This window comes from Struthio camelus, chromosome W (genome assembly GCF_040807025.1).
Source record: "Struthio camelus isolate bStrCam1 chromosome W, bStrCam1.hap1, whole genome shotgun sequence".
In the NCBI taxonomy this organism is placed as follows: Eukaryota; Metazoa; Chordata; class Aves; order Struthioniformes; family Struthionidae; genus Struthio; species Struthio camelus.
In genome coordinates, this window is record NC_090981.1 from 21,173,317 (window position 1) to 21,195,176 (window position 21,860).

The 21,860-nt window shown below is 40.9% G+C and overlaps 1 protein-coding gene across 1 annotated transcript in view; it reads right to left on the reverse strand.

The window, feature by feature from the left end:
• LOC138064259 (putative histone-lysine N-methyltransferase PRDM6) overlaps nucleotides 1–21,860 on the reverse strand; it is a 79,878-nt gene that overhangs the window by 6,117 nt on the left and 51,901 nt on the right. Inside the window, exons 4-7 of the mRNA XM_068925972.1 lie at nucleotides 21,268–21,395; nucleotides 17,423–17,547; nucleotides 13,996–14,338; nucleotides 3,833–4,009 (exon numbers count right to left, since the gene is read on the reverse strand). Coding sequence (XP_068782073.1) covers nucleotides 3,833–4,009; nucleotides 13,996–14,338; nucleotides 17,423–17,547; nucleotides 21,268–21,395 — 773 coding nt within the window. The remainder of the gene's footprint in view (nucleotides 1–3,832; nucleotides 4,010–13,995; nucleotides 14,339–17,422; nucleotides 17,548–21,267; nucleotides 21,396–21,860) is intronic.

Consider the following 21,860-nt stretch of genomic DNA (forward strand, 5'->3'; position numbering starts at 1 on the left):
GCAAGACTGACTTTTACAATCAGATTTCTCTCTTCACGTGGTTTGCTTGGTTGGAGGGGAGGTAAACAAAAGGCAACTTTTGTGCTTCTGAATTTCAGAAACAACGTTGACAGCAATGGTTCTGCTGGGTTTTCACTACAGTTTGGCTAGACAGCCCTCATTGTCATTGGTCTGTTTGTGTTGCCTTTAAAATACTGACATTAAGAATTATAATCAGGATCAGTTTAACTACCAAGTCGATGTCAACAACTTCAGTGCACAGCTTCAGCTGAAGAAAATATTGAGGGTCCACTTTAGGAAAAAAATATTTTTGTTTGATATTTTCAAAATAAACAAAAATTTTAAGATTTCATTCAAAATTATATTTAACATTAAATTTGAAGCTAATTTGAAAATCTTACAACAAAACAAAACAGAACAAATCTGAGATGCCAGTGCAGGTACAATGTCTATATTCAACCTGAAATGAATGCTTCCCAGCTTTGCATTTCAGTAAGAAAAATGAAGAAAAAACACCTGGCTTATTCCAATCTAAAAGAATCTTTTCTCTTGTTTTTTTGGGCTGGCTATGGGAAATTAGATGTTTCCACAGTGCTGATACTGCAAGCAGTGATATTAGTTCTTTTAACTAGCCTCTAATTTTGCTGAAATGGGAAAGATCACAGCAGAAGAATTTGAGAAAATGGGGCTGGCCAATAGTTTTCCAGTTTCTCCTACCTTTTAACTTGCTCAAGAGCTTTGTTCCCAGACTAGCAGCCATAGTGGAGACTTCAGTAAGATAAGGATACACAAAATCATTACAATGGTGAGGCTGACTTGATAGCTTGTGATGACATGAAAAGAAATCCCTTCCAACTGGACCTGCTGTCCGGGCAATGTAGCTAAAGCTTTGACTACAGATAACGATGCTAAGTGAGGTTATCTATAAGGAAAAGCAAATAGAAAAGTCTTCCACCATATAGCCAAAGTTACCTAAGACCTATTAAAAAAAGGCCTTCTCACATAGGAAGCCTTTTAACCAATCAGAGATTTCCTCTTAAATAACAATTAATTTGAAATGTTTTAGACTACTTTCACCACGTGTTCACCATTTTTTAAAACCACCTTCTGAAAATAACATGCACACAAATAATGTTTGACATTGCCTGCCTAATCCATACACACCACAATTTGTCCAAATACCAGTTACAAGAATAACTGGCTTACTGCACTGGAAATTCATGAGTTATTGATGAGAAATTCAGGGTTTATGCAAGTTAACTGTGCAGCTGAGTGCCTAATTTTCACCTATGAAATCGAACTTAGTAATACCTTAAAACGATGCCTTTTTAATATAACTTAGCTAGAATTTAAATAATTCTACGCTTTCCAAGCACTTCTACAGGATCTCTCTTGTTAGCAGTAAAAATATTATTCAACAGAAGTACGTACATTGCCAGAAATATAGACCTTCTTGAGGTACAGAACGTTTATCTCAACGGACTTTTTGGTTTTGCACTTTTTAAGAAAGCATACACTCAGAACCCCTTTGCAAAAATACACTTCAAATCTAAATTGCACCGTCAAGCCACAAAAATATTATCTGTCCTGCTTATGGCTCTTTTTTCCTGGAAACTACTGCTACATTTTTCTTAGTTTACGCAGTATTAGGTCTTGGACCCCTCCTTTTCAAAGGAGGATCTAAATGGTGATGAGACATCGAGATGAGCTGCAGCTATCTTTATTTTGCTCTAGCGAAGAGGGTGAATTGATTTCTGGATAAGCTGTCTGCCCCTCCTCCCTCGAACGCGAGTAGTCCTGCACAGAAGACAGCTCTGCCTTCGTCAACAGCCGGCAGGACCAGGGCATGTGTGTCTCCTTATCTGACTAGCAGGGATGGGAGAAACCACAGCTCCAGTTTTAGCTCCATGTGAAATTACCAGTCGGCCTCCTCCAAAGACCTCACTGAGTCGTCTGGAGAGCAACTGGAACTGCTGTTTCTTGTATTTAAGGAAGGAACTAAATAAAACCCTATGAGAATGACAAATTCTCCCTTACATGATAAAGAAGCAGCACAAAGCATGCATATTTTTTTGTTGCTCTGCACTGCGCCTTTAGAAAGGGCACAAACGCCTTCGTAGAAGCAGTGAAAAATAAACACATCCCAGAGCATTGGTTAATTGTAGTATGTACGTTAAGCCCTCTCTTTCACAAATGAAACTGTGCTGTCCTCAAGACCATTTTGGAGAAGGGGAAAAAATTACCACACCAAAGGGGAAAAATAATGACTCTAAATGGGGCAAAATAGCAGATCTATTGGAAACATGACAAAAACAGGATGTTAAGGAAAAAAATTAAGTGGAGTCAACAAGGTTACACATAAGTAACACCTTAACATTAAAAGAAATCTATTCTCCATTTTGACCTGGAAACCTCTTCCATTAATTACTAAAATCTATTTACACAGCAACTAGATAAAATCAATCTGACTGCTCGCACTATTTTTGGCTTCGCTTTCTACGGGCTCTCAGCACGCACCAGACCGGCTCTGGTGGAGTCGTCGTCAAGACACTCTGCGTTTCCATGCTTCGCCACCTACAGCGCTACCCCAGCCGTGATTGCTGGTATGCAAACTCTCCCGCACAGGATACGCGGCATTTGGTGCCCGGCTCTGTCCTCCTGCCCCCAGCAGACACATGTATGGAGGCCACGCATCCTTTCAGCCATATATGGAGGTAAAGCATCTCTAGCGGTATCTCTGCTGCGCTTGTACTGAGGGAGAGGTCCTGACAGCCCCCCGGGGCTCAGCTCTCTTACATTAACCAGACATAGAGTACGGGGAGGCAAAAGGGGAATACGAAGACAAACGTCAAAAAGTACACTGAGGACGCACCGTCCTCCGGTGAAGGGGGAAAAGTCACACACCTTCTTCAACCCTTATTCCCTTTCCTCCTAGGAACATCGGGGGGTTTCCGAGAGAGCTAGGTTTCGTTACATTATCTTTCTTCCGCAGCGGGATCGGTTCCAGGTACCATATGCACATGAATCTGTGTCTGTCAGTTAGCAAAGACACAGACATGAATATGGTTTTAAAAAAAAAAAAACCAAAACCAAAAGCGTTCTGCCTCTGAGCGCACCTTCTGTTAGGTAGGCAGAGCTTTGCACAACTTAAAGGAACATCTACCTGGTTCAGCTGTGCTGTGGCTGGAGGTGACAACGGAAGAGAGAAAGTTTGAGACTGAAATTTGTTCTTGGCTTTATTTTCAATAAACAGGAACTGCAAAAGTCGGCAGAGTCTGTTTAATTAAAAAACATCTGGACCAGGAGACGTATTTCTTTTTTTAATCATTCGAACAGCTAAACATTTGCAATTTATTATTATGAGCTTACCAGACTTATACCACAAGACAGAGTTGTGTTTTTTGTCTAAAAAAGGAGACTAAAAAAGGATGTGCCCCCTCCCCCCAAATATGTAACCAGATCCAAATTAGCTGCTACGTGAAGCTGCATCTACCTCAGCATATTGACATCAAAGAATCATATCAATCTTTTTACAGCGCAGGCTGTCCCAGCCTTGAGTCCGTTTTCAGCTACGGTTCCCTGACGGTAGCTTAGCTGTCATTTAATTGAAACAATCAAGCTCTCATCAGAGGACAGGAAATTGCTCTGGGCGCGCAAGCTACGTGAAAACAAGCCCCGTTTAATTCTGATTTTAGTCACACCACTAATGGGTTTGTCTGGTGCTCTGACCTCGGCTTTCAGGGGAACCTCTGCTACGTGCCGGTAGGGACCGGCGAACGGCAGCTACACCTTTCCCTCTCGGCTCGCGGTTGGCAGACGCTGCTGTACTTACTTGAAGGGTTTTTCCCCGGTGTGCGTCCGGATGTGATTGTTGAGCGTCGTAGCACCGGCAAAGGCACGACCGCAGTAGCCGCACTTGAAAGGCCTGTCGCTGGAGTGCGTGACCACGTGGTTCCTCAGCTCCGAGGGCTGCGAGAAGGACTGGGAGCAGTGGCCGCACTGGTAGGGCCTGCAACGGGACACAGAAACACCACGCCGTCAGCGCTGTCTGCGGTAGCCAGCGGGAAGCCACGCGGGTAGGAACATCTACTCTTCCCAGTGATTTCCAAAGAGAACGGCGGGCGCAGCTCCCCGGGACTTTTCTGGGAGACCCAGGACAACTCTGCAGGACCTTCTAAGCAAACGCAAAGTCCCCACGCAGAAACCTGAGAGTCTACGGGCACTACGCACCGCAAAACAGGGCATTAAGAAACAAATCACCGCTCCCCACCCCTAAAACAAACCATGATTCAGCAAGGTAACAATCCTGCACTGTACTTCATATTCCTTCCTTATTTCTCCCAAAGTTAACATGGCACTTCCTACTCACAAAAAAAACCCAAACAAACCAAAAACAAAAAAACAAACAAACAAAAACCTCGCTCATTTGAGTTAACGGCCTCCAGGAATCCTCCATCTATTGGTGCCAGCCACCGACCTGCCTATAAACGCATGTCCGATTTTTGTAAGTATATTCCACTTGGATTCGGTGACTGCTCCCAAGAAAGTTTTTCCCATTGCTTTGGACAGAATGAGAAATCTAGGCTTTTTTTTTTTTTTTTTTAAATAAAGATCACCTTTTGCAACGGGAGACATTGGGGAAAAACCAACCAACCAACACGTCTATTATTTTTTCCGTTTTCTTGCTGCTAGTGAAAATGTTTGCATTTAATTAACAGGTTTCCCCATCCCAGACGGAAAATGCCTTTTTTGTGATCCTGAAATGAAACCCATAACTTTGTTTCTCTGCCTTCATAGTCAGTTAAAAAACAAACAAAACAACCAAAACACCACAGATTGTGATGCTACAAATTCAGAATCATAACAAACATACTGCAAACATAGAAAGAAAAGGATGCGAGACAGCAAGATGAGACAAGACTATGGCCAAAACGCAAACACCATCACTAACTGAAAAGTGGTAAAGTGTGAAGAAACCATGAATATACACTTCTGGTTGTAAAAGAGATTTGATATCAACAGTGTTTTGCCTTATCATATCTGACTTAAGTTAGTGGCTGAGCCCTAAGTGTTCACGAGACCTTTTGTTAGGAAAAATAAGAATTTTTCTGGAAGGATTTTGTTTTTGTTTTTTTTTTTTTATTACAGTGCTCACTAATTTAAAAGCACAGCTCTCGACGTCTGCATTTCTAGAAGCAATGGCCAACACCAACTTAATTGCTCTTTAAGAAACGTGTACGTTAAAATGGCTAGAAATCAAAACTTAAGAGAAGGAGACAATGGTGACCGAGCACGTACAACAATTCAATTAAGTGCAAAATAAAGCGAACTATCTCATTTGTCAAGCGAGCTGCTTAATTGTGGCTACTTGCACCACTGCTCACAAACACTATTATTTTACAGCGCTTCAGAGCGCTGAACACTGATTGTAGAATTTTTTAGCTTGATTAATAGCTCAGGATTGGTCAATAACGCAATAGCGTGCAGTTTTAATTACTCACATTTGAGAAATCTAACTGCTCTCCAACAAGTTTGAAAGACATATACAAAAAGCTGTGGAAACGTTACTTAACCTGGATTAAAAATTGCGGAAGCGCACGCAAAACACTATTTTACATGAACAACAACAACAACAACTTCTGAATATCTGCTTCTATTATCGAAATACATGTAGTAACATGGTTTTTTTCAGCCTTCTCCTTTCTTCAAGCGCATGGTTAGTTTACACGGGAAACATTTATCAAACCTGACATGAAAATTCAAGTGCTGGTAAAACAAAGATGATTTGTGAATGCAGACTTAAAAAAATTGTTTGGTTATTTCCAAATTAAGCACTTTTAAGCAAAAAGAACATATTAAGATATTCTCTATCCAAGAAACATTGATTTTTTTAATGGTGAAAGGGACCATTAACATCTATTAGCCTCTGGTTATCTATTTTTAACAGCTACCGCAATAAACGATATACACACTAAATAAAACCAATTAATCTTTTTTTTTTTAAACAATGTGATTAATTTCCTACTGTGAAAATTCACACCATTATTTGTACGTAAACAGTCAAAATTCCAAATCTGTAATAACTGAGCCTTCAGATGCCAAATAAAATGTTTCTACCTCCTACACTGGCTCAGAACAGACTTGTTTACAAAGCATATTAATATATGCACCCAAAATACATTTCACTGGCTGATGCACAAGATAAATAGCTTTGTTTAAAAAAAAGAAAAAAACCCACCTATTATTAGCTTGCTTAAAATGTATTTTTTCCATTCATAAAAATCTGGGCAGAAGAGCTATTAAAGGACTGCTGCCTCCACCCCCTTTTTAGGGATGCATTTCTACAGTTTACACGTAGGTGAATCTGATTAATTCCAAAATGGGCAGAGTAAGTAATTTTTTCCAAGTTAGATACATGACACAAATTAAGCAAAGCTCATTTTAAAGGGAAAACCAATATACACATTCAGGCACACTAACAATTTATAAACATCGCATCTAATTTGCGCTGTGGGCTGCTTCAAATACTCAGAACTGCGGGAACTTTCAGACACAACAATATTTTTCCAAGAGCAAAAAAAAAAAAAAAAGGCATTCAATAAGTTGAGAAGTTATCATTTTGTTTTCTGGTAACTATTTTATTGCGCTCAGAAATTTCTCTTGGCAGAAGATAAAATCAATATGCTGCTTCTGGGGGAAAAAAAAAAAAAAAAAGGCGGTGCAGAGCGATGCTCGGTTCGGCGAGTACAGCGACACCGGCAGAGCAGGGCTCTCTTTGATGTAAGAGTCTTCTCTCTGGTGCTACTTTGCTTGGCACGGGGACACCAAATTCAGGTGATGACTTCACCCTCCGTGTCCTGAGGGGTGCAGACAGAAGGTGCAGGAAAAGAGAAACAAAACCAGTGCTCTTCACAGACTGTATTTGCAAAGAGCTGCAGCTAGGCTGAATGTGGCCCCAGCCCCCTAAAAAGCGCATTGCTGCTGGAACAGCTGAGAACGTATTTTCACACCTTGCGCTCCGTGGTATCGACATGAATATAAGCCCAGATGCAGGTTGGTGCTCCAGAAAATAAGTGTTCAGTCAAAATGAATGTCAGCTACTTCATTTGTGAAAGCCTACATATCTACATTACGCCTTTGCACAAGTACATGCAGATTTGCAAGCATAAATGCAATGAAACAGGCGCACCAGGGCTTGAAAGCACGTGCCGACTATCTGGAGAAGTACGTCTTTCTATAAACATCTGTTATCTGCATCCACCTGAAATAGCAGAGCTTTGAATCTCTGCTTCATAGCATTTACCATGAAGGATCTTGCAGTGCCTTCCAGTTGTTAATTCAGCCGGATCAAACTTCTTATGAGACAGTATTTTATTCTTCAAAGGAAGTTACATTTAAGAGCAGCTAAAGTGATGTTCATACAGGGATGTGCTGACAGTCATTAAAAGCAGTTCTAATGCTTTTAACACCTAGCTACATATTTTCCTGGTTCTCTGTCTTCCTGATGGGGCTTAAAGGAAGGACAGCTACTTACCCAGAAGCAAATTCTAACGTCAGAAAAATGACCATGTTGTCATTGGCCCCATGCAGCATCAATCAATTACGCAGCTTTACTAACTTCTGCAGACAGACTTACAGCATTAGCTTGTCAACGTGTGGCGTCCACCAGCTTCTTCCAGAGATCCTAGTCTCACGGTTCCTGGCTATATGAGCACTGCTATAGGCACATAGGCTATTTCAAGGGAAACCTCAGAAAGAAGTACATGTAACACAGTAGTTTTCAGGTTTTGTGATTACTTGGGAGTTTTACATCTTGCAAGTTCCTCAAGTTGCGTTTCCAAAGTCTCAGAAACCGATCAAGAATGTTTTTGGCTGCCCAATTTAGATAATCTCTTAAATGACTTTGCTGTTTGGTGATTTCTTTCCCGATTATATGATTTCCCCACGTTCGTAGCCAATTTCTTCTGGGTAAAATTGCATCATGTAGGTCACCAGGGAAAAGCCCATGTTCCCCTACGGTGCTTAACTGAGTATCACCGATACCCACGCTTTCGGTGGCGGCAGGTAGGTAACACATTAGGAGATAACAGATAAACCCATTCCTTCGCAGCTGGAAATACTGCTGACAGACAACTGTACATTTGGATTGATTCTTTTTAGATTTGCATTTAGCAAGATAGCCATAGCCCTTTATCTATTTATCGTTTACTATTCCTCTGCTGGTACAATGTACTTTCCAACCTCAAAGTCCTACATAAATCCAGCCACTATAAACTATTGCCTACATCATAAAGTGGAGAAGAATGCTTGAAGGGGGCTGAATCATGACAGTCCTGAAAAATCTGGGAATTATATTCCACTGAATTTTCAAATTCTTTGTTTTACAGTGAGCTGGTTTTGTAGTGAGGCCTCTTCAGAAACGCATTCGCTATCTTCAGGGGTCAGGTGGCATCCCAGCGCAAACTTTAGGAGATGAGTTGCTCGTACCTGTAACACTATCACTGAAACACCGTCAAATCAGGGAGACAAAATGGCACGTTGTTCTCTTTTTCTTTCCCCCCCCGCTTAGAAAAAGCTAGAAAAGCACCAGCTGAAAGAAGAGACTGACACACAGCTGAAAGCACTTTTCCCACTGTTGAGGGCTAAGGAGAGCAAGCCAAACAATCTGGTTGATGTCAAAGCATCAGGGTGGGACACAGCCGAGAACAGAGCAGACCACTGCACCTCGGGCAGCGTTTCACAGCGTTATGGGGGGCAGCTGCCATACCACAGCCGCTAGAAGAGATGAAAGTGGGGCATGTTGAAAAGCTGCCATCATCAGCTTCCAGGACCAGGCCTTTGTGAATCTGCGTACAACATGCTAATCGGCGGTTTAGGAGACAGCTGAAGTCAACAGGTGCTAGGTCGTAGTTTTCCTAACAAAAAGGATACAACATTTTGCAGGATGGAACAGGGTCCTGTGCACAAATCATCTTTATAGGGTGAAGAAGAGAGGCAGTGATACAACCTGCAGGGAAAGCATCTGTCAAACATGCCAGTAGCAATGTAGTAGCCCACAGCAACTGCCTCAGAAAGGCACTCTTGCTGGCCTAGGCCCCGTTCAGGAAGCACATGGGTGAGGAAGTCTCCGCAGATGCCTTAGCCAAGGAAAAGGACCAATAAGACACTCTACCAAATTAAGAGCCTGAACCTACTGATCACAAGCATGTACCAAGGGATTTCTGCATGTGCTTTGGTCTTCTTCTAGCAAGCTGAGCTAGGAGGCCCAAGAGCAAGATGACATTCAAGGACGTTGCTAGCTCGGGCACCGAAGCCTCCCTAGCATCAGTGTGACGACGAGTGGGCTGCATGCACGCACCGACTCCAGAGCCAGCCCTGCGGCCCTCCTGCCGTGGACTTCCACCAATGCAACTCGCCAGCAAGAGCAAGCCTGGGCACAGCACGCACCAAGCCTCGGCGCCGACGGGAGAGCAGAGCCCACTGGCGATTTGGGGGCTTTCTTCCAAATGCTTGTAGAGGAACTAATAAGCCAGAAAGTTAGCTCACGTAAGCGTTGTGGAGCTTTCGAAGCCGTAGGGCAGGCGCGCTAGCCTATGCGCCCTTCAGTGTTAATCACTACAGGTGTCGGTAGTTTGCAAACTTTTGTGAAGAGATTATGCAAGAACAACCAGGAAATTCAGCAGGAGGTTTACTGTAATTGAGCAGTATTCCACAGCCACTCTTTAAACAGAAGGAGACAACTCTTGTTCACAACATTTATTTTTTGTTTGTCTGTAATGGGAGATGTTTAAATTAATTAACGGACTTGGGGACAGCATCAAGGTCAAAGACACAGAACCTATAAAGAAAAGGAAAACGCAAAATGGGCTAAGCCACGATCTTAGAGAAAAGGATCTATTAAATTGACAGCTTCAACCTTAAAGCTCTTACTCTTAAAAAAGCCTACACATTTAAGGTTGAAGTGTAATAGCAAAACACAAGGAGCACGCAGGCCAGATAACATCCACAATCCGCCAGCCATGGACACACATACATGAGGATCTTCTCTCAAATTATCTGCTTAAATACATGACAATCAATGAGAATAAAAATCACACAGATGTACACATTATATATGAAAATATGCCACAGACAGCCCCTGGAAATTGCAAGCATCTGCCTTCCCTTAACACCAATACATACAGAATAGGACGATCAAAGCGAGAAAGAAGAAAGACGTCATTAAAAAAAGAGTTGTTATTAGGAAAACAGTTGCTGTTGAAAAAATGATTACACCAAAACATAACACCGAAAATAATTAAAAAAATATATTGTTCTAAAAATGATTCATTGTGATCAAAGACTTTTGCTTACCCCTTTCTGGAACCCCCCCAAATAGGACTGTTGGGAATTTCTGCAGCAGGAAAAACAAACAAACAAAAACTAGAAAATGAATTTCTGACTCCTGCTTCAAGGAATACTTACTCAAAGTGCCTCTACCTGGGCAAGGCTTCAAAAAATCTCCCAAAGACTCAGAAAGTCTCTGGGTTCAAATCTAGGCAGATTTGAATCTTCACTCTACTCCAGCCCCATCTACCATTAGCTTCCAAGAGAAGGAGTACAAAATTTAAGAGGCAAAAAAAAAAAAAAAGAAGAAGAAAAAAGAAAAAAAACACACCCCCTCAGTGTATAGGGAGAAGTAAATTGCAGCTAAACTAGTAAATTAAAGATAATTTTAACTGAAATTAAAATTTTCCTCTCAGTATAAAACAATAAATGCAGTAGATGATCTTGGAAAGTCTCTCTTTTTTTTTTTTTTTTAAACCATTTGCCTTTTAAATGAGTTATACTTCTTTCAGATAGGCAGTGAGAAAGAAAATATTTTGGGCTTTTTAAATATCTGTCCACCTTTGTGTGCTCTGGCAGACGTTCTCTGAGTCAGAGTGGCTTTAAAGTGGACTCCTGAACAGATTCAAAGATGTTTTCCCTGTACCTCACGCTGTAGGCAATCAGCATTGTTGAAGAACAAGTGCAGCACCAGAAGACAGAGCCAAGAGTCATTTCCTAGAGGAGGCAGCTCCTGCTGCTGCAGTCACAGCAAAGATGGAACAGCCGGCGTGCCCACAAATTGCCCACAATGAACAGGGAGCTGCTTAGCAGCTGGAGCAGCGCTGCAGATACGGGTGAGAAGACCCAAACCAGAGTTGCGTCCAGTACTTTAGGCTGGCAGGCGGGTATTCTTTCACAAATTATATCTTTGTTAGCTGACTCCAGGAAGTTTTTGTACACCAAGAATTTTTCATACAGGGAAGTGAGACATATTCAAGAAATCAAAGACAACTCTTTTCCAGCCACTGTATCACTAAACAGCGGATCTGCTGGTGCTGGCTAGAGGACAAAAGACTGACCGTGACGTAAGTTCAACCTACGACGACTTCTAACTGGGTATACGAGAACCCAGAGCCTAGGACAGTTACGATCTACAGTAACCATTACTCTCATAGTTTCAAGCATTGAGTGATTTGCATGGAGCTTAACAGGAGTCGTGTGACTGAAGCCCCACACGGCGCTCTGAAGAAGAGCTACTGGGAAGTGTTTTTTTATGACAGTTTTGTTCACAGCACATCTCACAGGAACAAAGGAGCCATTATAAAACTGGCCTCCACGTGGTGTCTACACAGTTTTATTTAATGATATCATAAATAGAGATGTAAACCATTTTTCAGTACAGAGGGAGCGCAGGTATCACAAAACAGAGCACACCAGCATCCAGTACTTATGCAAGCTTGATCCTAAACGTATCTTGCGTCAGCTCAGTTAGGTTTTAGGCACTCTGTGTCACACAAGAGAAAAAGGTGCTTGAGAATGGGATTCACAAAACCCTTCCGGCCAAAGAGGAAATCAGCTAAATTAGCCAGTACAAATACTGACATAGAGGTGTCAACTATTACGTTTCAAGTTTTCCTGAATGCTATTCTGAGATTCAGCAGCCACAACTCAGTCTTTACTTACTAGTTAACCACCCCTGCACTCAAGCCTCCCCAAATCTGCTGAGTCCTTTCTCTAACCATCCTTTCCTCTCTTCACCAGAGGGAAATAACCAACTCTCTTCTCTGACACAGGTAATTTGAACCTACTATACTATAGATTATTCTGAGGTAAAGCTGCTCTAAACTCTCTAGGTGAAGCTGTTCTGCACTGCATGGACAAATTAAATATTCATTGAAGAGAGAGAGAAAAACATAAGACATCACAAATCAGTAACCTACCAACGAGGGCATTGACCTCTGAGGGGAAAGACCTAAATTCCAGCTTGCGCTTCAGGGAATATTTAATACAAAATACTTAGAAGACAATAAAATAGAAAAGCAAAGCTCTCACCTCTAGGATGACAGCCTCATTTCCTCTCTCTGGCAAAATGAATATTTAACTACCCCTTAAGAGTGTGGAACAGCCCCATTAAGGAGAAACTTCTCTTGCACTAACAGCCAGCTGCAGCTTGGTTCTATTAAAAGGGAGACACAGGTTCAAGCAAAGGAAAGGATGAAATCTAGGCCACACACCTGATCAGGTGAATCAGTGAAAAAATATGTGGTGGAGCATCTTCATATACCTCTTCTTTATCTTCCAGTGCAGAAGATCATGCTCTAAGTGTTCAGGATGCTTTTATATCAGAAACAGAAGAGCCCAAGCAACTTGGGAGAGTGAGCCTTTTTGGACCTACGTTCTACACTTAAACTTGCAATTGTATCTTATAGGTTTCCCTAGCGTGGCCTTACTCTGCTAAGGCCAGCACAAAAACCAGAAAATGCTGAAAGAACGTGAAAGGCTTTTGTTGCATTCAAAATATTATCAACTCTTTAGATGCCATGTAGATTTGCATGGAATTCAGCTTGCCCCAAGCATCCTTGAAATTTCATGCTGGAAAACACGATTTCTGCTCCAGTATTTCCACACCCACAGAATCACACAGGCATATATGTACACGCAGACAGTAACATACACACAGAGACATGGATACTCGTGCATACCCAGGGTCACTGTTGACTATTTTTTATAGCATATTAGTTACATGTAATTCACATTCATATGCTGCTGCTAGAATGACTTTCCAGGGATTCAGCTGTTCTGCTGAAACCTTCTTCATAGCTGAAGAAGAGACAAAACACGGGCAGCCTTTTTTATTGAATTAATTTGATTTTTGTCTTTTGTCCTGCCAGCTATCAAAATTGTCAAAGAAACCAGCTTTGATTCATAAATAATGGTTCCATTATATATACTGTGCCACCGGTCAGAGTACCTGTAATTTTAATTCACTTGTTCAGCTAAATTTCATCCTCAGTTCATGGCCATAAAATTCTTTATTGACAAACTTTCAAACCAACTTTGACTCTGAGGTATCTAGTCAACATTTTTCTTCTGTGTGGATATTAGTTTATTGAATAAGTGGCATCTGTTTTCCTCCACATCACTAGTGGAGTAGGTATTTCCTTTTGACAGCTCTGCACGATTTATGGGTTTGCATGCTCTGAAGAAAAATAGTACTAAGCAAAAAATTCCAATTCATTACCTCTTAGTACTTAATTAAGTTCATACACATTGCACACTATAGGTGAACCCTGAAATGACTATGGCAGCCACTGAGCAGCAACTCAGATTATCTTTGGAAGACAGAGAGACTTTTAATTATCTTGACCTCATTTTTCCATCTATGTTATTCATAAATTTTCCTTCTGTTTTGTTCCCTCCAACAGATGTACCAAACCATTCTGAAAACAAGATTATATCCTTAGCTATTTCCTTTTATCTGTACATTTAGGCACCAAATGTTTTTACAAATAGGGAAGTCAAGCAATGGCTTTTATCGGCTTACTTCGCACAGCTGCAGATGAATTATGTCGTACAAACTCCTCCTAATAATGGTCTGGTTTTGGAAATGATAACAGCCTGATAAAAGGAGAAAGCAGTGGATCTGGCTATCAGTAGATACAGAAATAAAGAGAGCCTGGGTTTTACCTGTCAGGGTTCTGCGTACACACATGCATCTGTAAGAGGATCCGCTGGGTGAAAGTCTTAAAGCATTGCCCACATTTCCAAAGATGCCAGTCACTGAACTCAGAATTTAGTTGGCTCGTTGAAGTTGGGCTTGCAAGAACTCGTTGGTTTTTGACACTGATCTGGTTAAATCCTGACTCGATGGACCCAGACTTATCCAGGAGAGAAAAATTTCTGCTACACGGAGTCTGTGGAAATACTATGGATCGTTGTGGAGTGGCAGGGGACAGTTTGCTACTTTTATTAAATGGCTGTAGGGTGTCTTGTCTGGACATGGCCTCCATTACAGTCGAAGGGACATTCACTGGGAGAAAACAAAAAAAGTAAATAAGATCCTTTTTATGCCTTCTTAAAACTCATACAGTCTTGGGAGACACTAAAAAAAATATAAATATCCATTTTCTTGTCACTAAAATTAAACACTTTCATTTTAACAATGCACAGAAAAAGGGCTTGGATGAGACAGTGATCTGAATGGATGATGGTGATTCAGTGACCCTGAAACGAACACTCATCACTCATGTGAGAGTTTGGAAGGACTCAGAGAAGCCTGACTGTGACATACCTTTATTACACAACAGGATTGTCATCTGAAAGAAAATGCTGCGGCACTTACGATATACTGGCTCTACATGTTGCACTCAGCATGTGTAATTGCTGTATCACAGACAAGCATGAATTTTGAGAGCACAGGGGGAAAAAAATCCTGTGCTCAGACACTCCTTGAGCTTGATTATCTGCTGCAGCAGGAGTTCCCTCATCCTATCAAAAGGCAGCCACTAAGGGTATTATTATTACATCTCACACAGTCACCCAGCCAACACAATGCAAAGCCAGGGATTTCACTGTGACTTGTATGATTAAGGCTAGTGGCAGTTAGATCACCACGAGACAGTGCAAAATATAGGCAGAGATATCTTTGTGCCTCAATTTCCCACCCACAAAACAGGACTGAAAATAGTTTCTAGTTGCATGAAGGTCTTGTGATCATCCGTTAACTACAGCTTATGAGGCACTTAGATATTTCAGCAACAAACGCAATATACTGTTCTCAGAAAGACATGACTCAGTGCTGCACTTGGATGTTGCGTGATAAGGAAAGGCAGGCGGTCAAACATATAGAAGGAAGCTGAACAGCTGCCTCATTCCTTGAGTACCATCTAGACCATGCAGTGAATAAAGCAAGGGTCCTATGGAACAAAAGGCATGGAATTAGGTACTGAAAGACTGTATCACAATGCAAAAGAAACAGAATTTAGGCTACCTGCACCGACTACAGTCTCATGCTTTCTAATTTTGGCATGTTCAGCTTCATGACATAATATTTTAATGTAGATTTTTAAACTGAATATGTACATGTGTACATGTCTAAGTCTGCATATGTTCACACACATTTAGCTACATTCATAGAGTGTGTGCGTATATGTATATATTGATACACAGGTAGAAATAACCTACTTAAACAGGTGATTTGAAACTGCCATTGTCTCCAGGTAAGTGATTATGACAGATTTCTAAGACTGAATAGGGGAATAAATGATCCGACATGGTTTAATATAAAATAAAACATGTAATATAAACTCATGTTCTAGTAATACCTTGAATAATATGAATTTTCACTTCACAGATTTATGTTTAAATATGTTTCCTCAATCAGAACAACCCTAATATTATAATATTGTACGCCATCTCATTTTTTTAGGTTTTTCCTGAGGTGTTCTTCTCCGGAGTATCTGAGAACCTTCCTTCTTAGTACAATTACATCCATGAGGCTGTCTATCACAGGTTTCCAGACGTATAATACATCTTTCAATTCTCTACAAACGTTCAGCATGAGGGGTAATTTCTGCACTTTCATTTTTCCCCCAACGCCCTGACACAGGAAGCAGATCACTTTTTTTTTTTTTTTTTGTATTCATAGAATCCACTCAAGCAATGCAATCAGGATGCTGAAGACCTAAAGAATACAGGTAGAAAATACCCCTCTGCAGAAGATGAGCTGAAGGGCTACTCTGAGGGTTTAAGCGGCACTTAAGTCATGTATCAGCTTGGGGCCGGCTCCACGCTCAGAGATGAATTTCATCTGCTCCGTTAGTCCCTCTGTGGACGAAACTCTGGTTTCTGTCACAGCAAAATAGCAGGTGACATTATTTAGAGATTTTAACTACGATGCACTGCTTTTTAAGTAAAGATTTGGTAAGCTACAGCTCATGAAAGTAAAAATAATATTTCTCTATTGTACACTGCAGAGCATGAGTTTTATCACCAAACATTACTGCCAGTAACTTAATTTCTTTTCAACTCTTCTCAAGTCCAAAGGATTTGAAAACTCAAGATGAAAAAGGGTGTTTATTTTTGACAGTTTAATCCCCAGGACCTTACTGTTTTATTGCTGCACGGTTCAGCATTTAAGTTGCTACGAGACACAAGTTCATCTCAGTATAGCTGTTTAAATATCCAAGTACTTGACTGAAAAAACATATCTCATATATAATTGATTATGCGTGGGCAGCCACAGGGTGACTTTAGACCAAAGTCAATCAAGCATCTATTGTTGGTTTCTTCCACCACATAGGCACACATAGCTGTCAAAATGGAGAAGAGGTCTTTGATGCAAGCTCTAATCGAGCTCCACACACAAATAGTGAAACCAAAGAGTGTGCTTGGCTCTCCTACTCCCACTACAGACAGCAGTATCCAGTGCTTGGTTGCACCAGGTCTCTGTTATATGTTTAATTTGGTACTTACTTCTAGTAAAATAAAAATGAAATATTGAGCGGGGCAGAAAAATAAATGGAAATGGGGATGGCCATGATGGAATTGAGGCTTATTGTTATTTCAGGCTACTTATACTTAGCCTTTATTTAGAGGAGCTAGCTCTTGCCTTTTAACCACAAGGACCTCATCTCTACAACCAGTCAAAGCTTTTCTCTACATACTCAGTGGTAACAGAATGAAGAATCGTTAACAAAGGCCTGATGGATCTGCAACGCATTACTGTTTTGGCTAGGTGGTCTCCTGTGATAGGTCTGATAACAATGGAAAGGGCTAAGCAAATTAATTAAGAATAAAATAATAACTAATCACTTATAAGGAAGAATGACTGCACATGCTACCAAGCTATGTGGGGCTGCTATGGCGGGAGATCTGCTGTGTGGTTGCAGTGCGCTACACATTCTCAGACACCTGAGTTTGTTTAGGTAATCATACCATGGTGTTACATAGCTTAAGTATATCAGCTTCAGGGTTTTATTTTGGATACGTCAAGCTTACCTTAAATATATATCCACGTTCACTTAGCATGTCTTAAAGAAATCGAGGAATACAACTAATTTGCTGTAAAACTGGAACTCTGGCTACACAGGTAGAAATACAATGAAAAACTTACAATTTTCATCCTGTGCAATGCACTGCAGAGGGATTCCAAAGAAAGATGTGTAGCTGTCATTGTACCACACCAACAGCTCGGTGCCCCTGGGAATATCTATACAAGCCCGGTAGAATATGTTTGACCTAATCAAAAGAAGAAGAAAGAAAGCCTAGTTTAGGAATAGAACATACTCCTCTTAGCATACACAGTATTAGAGTAAAAATCCACTGGTTTCGAAGCATTTCTGCAGATAACAAAAACAATGTCCTATCGATTATTTTGAAACTGAATCCATAACCTGTGAAGGACTCTAGTTACGACCTGTAGCATAAGGTAACAAGGAGCTTACAGGTACTCTACAACTAAAATATTTTAAACACAAAGATTTTACAAACATCAAGATTTTATAAAAAGACTGATATTTTCTTGCAATGTACCTTCTAAAGGGATTTTAGAAATGATACGTTTTGCTCATTTTGTACAGGCATAAGAGCGTTGTGCTGCTGCATACAATTCAGGAAGTTAAGCCATTGAAACAGCTGTGCATTTATTATCTAGGCTGACGTTACCACACAGGGGTAAATAGGCAACGATTCTTTTCATTTGAATAACTGCTTTTAATGACAGAGGTTGAGAAGTTCTTCAGTACACGTGTCCTTTCACTACGGTGCTCTATCACCAAAAAGAGGGACCTTGGCTTATCGAGTAAGATAGACTTTGGCTTAGTAAAAATCAAAAAAAGGGGTTAATCTGAACACACACTCACAAAAATCTTCCCCTGTATGAAACATGAGAATAAGACTGATGACCCTTCAGTAAGTATAAATTACCATGACCATAAACGTGATGTCTTCTCTCTGCCTTGCTCTGTAGGAAACGACTCTGGATATTCCAAAACCGTGGAACTGGGAGTCGAGGGGGAAAAAGAAAAAGCCTAGAGTTTTGTAGGGTGAAAACTAGAGGCTTCTCCTGATCACGCATTGAAGTAAATAGTGTCAGAGCGATACGTCTACAGTCAGCGGATTTACCTAAGGACAACCATTGCGAAAGATCAGAATCAGGCGCCTAGGAGGTGAAATAAAAATGTTATCAGTCTGCAGTGGCTTTTCGCTTTACGCTGTGTACGGAACAGTAAAACACCCTTATGTGAGATGGATAGAAATTCAATATATACAAGAAGAGCACTCCACTCTGGCTGAAGGATTACATACCAAAATGATACAGTCAAAGGACCAAGAAATGACCATTTTTTATAACAGCTTGTGTAAGGCAGAAAAATATCTATAGACCAAAAAAAAATGTTAGGCCTCAACCGGTTTTCTCAGTGAAGAATTGCTACAAACGTTAGCCTGAAGTTCAAGATAAAAGTGTTTAGGGTTGGTAGGCCTTAAATTTAGACTTTCTGTAAAGAATTGGCTGTAGCAATGCAATTTGTTCCTTGTATAACACTGCAGACATAAGGAGAATCCTTTACCACATTTTTCACGGCGGTGAGATATGCACTTGTCAACATATTTTGTCACCGCAAAGTGGCTCTTGGCAACAGGATCATAAAGATCAATAAAAAAGTGCAGATTCTCAATATTTTACTAGCAGCTGCAAAAATTTCATTTATCTTGTTATTTTCCTCGCTTGCTGCCACCCTGTCTCAGGAGGGCACTGCTAGCTAAGCAGAACGGTTTTCCGACCGCTCTATGAATATCATCTGACAAAAACTCTCCCCTTTGTGTCTTCTCCCTGTCCTTCCTCCTCCTCCTCCTCTCTTCTTCTCCCTCCCTTCCTTACCCGAGCGGCGCATGTCGTTAGTTCTCTGCACCGCTACACAAAAAATCAAAATCGGAGCCGTGCTATAAATCACCGGCATCTCCTAACTTGAGAAAAATTGAGTCTACTTTGTACTTCACCCTTGTAACATTTCATCTCTCAGTTTGGCTTCCCCTAGCATAAACACAGCAGCCCAGCAAATGAACGTGCTAAAACCGAATGACACACTTTGCCGCTGAAAGAGCAGAACTGTTTTGGAGCAATGGGTGGTCTGTGAGGCTCGGAGTAGGCCGGAAAAAAAATGTGTAAGCGTACACCGCTCCTTACAAGCGTACAGAGCTTCCAAAACTCGCAGAAATCTCTGCATGCTGAAGTACATCAAAGGGATTTTTCCCTTTTCGGATAATATTTCCTTTGCTGACATGTATTTAGTATTGCGGTTGGATGACTCATAAAGATAGCTGCACGGCGTCCCAACGCAGTTGAAGCAGAACACATGCCAACAAACATTATTGTCAGCCTCAAAATAAAAACAAAACGTTCAGCTAAGGGTCAATCAATCACGAGCGCTTTGAAGAAAATTCCATTTAGATATTACAAATCATAACAGAGCGAATTTAAACCAGCTGACTTTCTGTGAGGAGGACGTCCACGTACAATAAAAATTAGGCCGGTTTTTCGGTGTCCAAACTTTTCTATTTTCCTGCACTTGGATGCAGTCACTGGTGATGGATGCCAGTTTTTTAAATTGTGTTTTTACAGTTCATTTTATAAAGATCTGAAGTAATCGAAAACAGATCAACAGAGGGAACTCTAAGTAAAAACTCCATCATGAAAGGAGAGTTGTAAAATCCACTTCATATTGACAGATGTGTAACGACTTTCTCATGCTCACGTTTCATTTGGGCTTGTCATCCACATATACGTACACACACACACGTATATATCTATATATATGCGTGCACACACACACAACGACACTGAGAAATTGTTCACAAGATACCTACAAAAATACTCTTTCATCCCAGCAACTTTATTCATTTATCCACTGTGTTTATTTAAAATCCGACAGGATTTTAGCTATAAATATCCAGCATTTTAGGGTATAATAAAAGATGTGCAGTGCATAGGCAGCATTGTTATTTTTTTAATTGTGGCATTATTTAGTCAACTGGCCATAGAATAAAAAAAGTTAAAAATCCAATCAAACAATTTTACCGTTGGTAAATTGGAACCCTATGGGAGAATCAAACTTTATATATATATTTCATTTTAGCTTGCTTTTGCATGTTTTATTTTTAATTTTAAAGATCCTTTAAATAAGTTTAAGATTCTTCCTAAAGAAAAGAAACTCCCCTCTCCAAAACAACCAGCCAAAAATCAGGGCTGCTCACTGTGATCGCCAAACACAGGGCAGTCTTTGATGTACTTCCTATCATGTTTAATAAGGCCAAGCAGTTGCTTCTGATTCTGAGGCAAAAGGTTTGTTTAGAGCTGAGATCATGTATTTATACAATGCGTTGTCTAGCTTTTCTGGATCTGTTCGCGGGTATAAAGTCAAATGTAGTGTAATTTCTTTACACTTTTTTCACATTTTGATCTTCTCTAGCTAGTGACGTCACAGGCATAAGCGCTAAGACAATTCTGGCTGGCAGGTGCGCTCGGCGTATAACATCTAGGTGCACGTTTGTCCCAAGGCTCTCTCAAACAGCCTTTGGATTCAAAACGCCGCTTCTTTCGTTTCAAGCGAGGCTCTTTCCTTTCCCCTTTCCTCTGGCTTCCTTCGGATCAGACTGTTTAAAAATGTGCACGGTGTTTTGTGCAGCGTGACCTGCACGCGCGGGACACAGAGCTGTACTCGCTCCCACGAGCATCAGGTCAAACGCGCTTGCTACGACGGCCTCAGCTCCGGGGTAACCAAAGCTAAACCCATCTTAACTACACGCTCCAGTACTTGTACTACCTGAATGGACGTGTTCACTCAAGCCCTACTATTGTCTTTGCATTCAAAGGCAATAGTACTGGTGACGGTCACAGGCTGACTTTTCACTGAAAGCTTTTTCTTCTCCTTGCACTGAGTAAATTGAAATATACTTTACCTGTACTGAACTACTGTTAAGTTCTGCTCCCCACAGTGCCTTGCACATCGGATATACCTCATCCAGCTTGACTTGCTGGGTTCTCCACCATCAATAAAGTGCTGCAGTGTCCCATCTTGGTCATATATCTGGGGAAGAGGGCACAAGGTCAAGTAGTTAGAACAAATCATCAGCAATCATTTTCGCCGCTTTGCTGGTGTCTCTCTGTGCCTTTTCCAGGAATTTATTGCCATGAGATTTGTCATTGCGTACTGATGCTCTTACAAATCTAAATGGAACAACAGAGAAGTATTTTGGGGGATGCAAGTTTATCGTGTTTCTCTTATCAAGCCAATCTTTTTTATATTAAACATATTTGTGGCGTCTCAAAGATGTGACCATGTTTCCCAAAGAATATTTAACCTATTTTGACAGGCTGGCCTTAAATAATGAACTGCCAGATAAACAAGAAAATCTGGATGTAAAGCCTGCATTGAAATGGCCTGAACATCTGAGCAAGGGGTAGGAATAGTCCCTAAATGAGTATCCCTTCTTTCACATCTCAGCCGCAGCAAGAGCATGTACTTCTGCAATCTCATACGGCACATACTAAG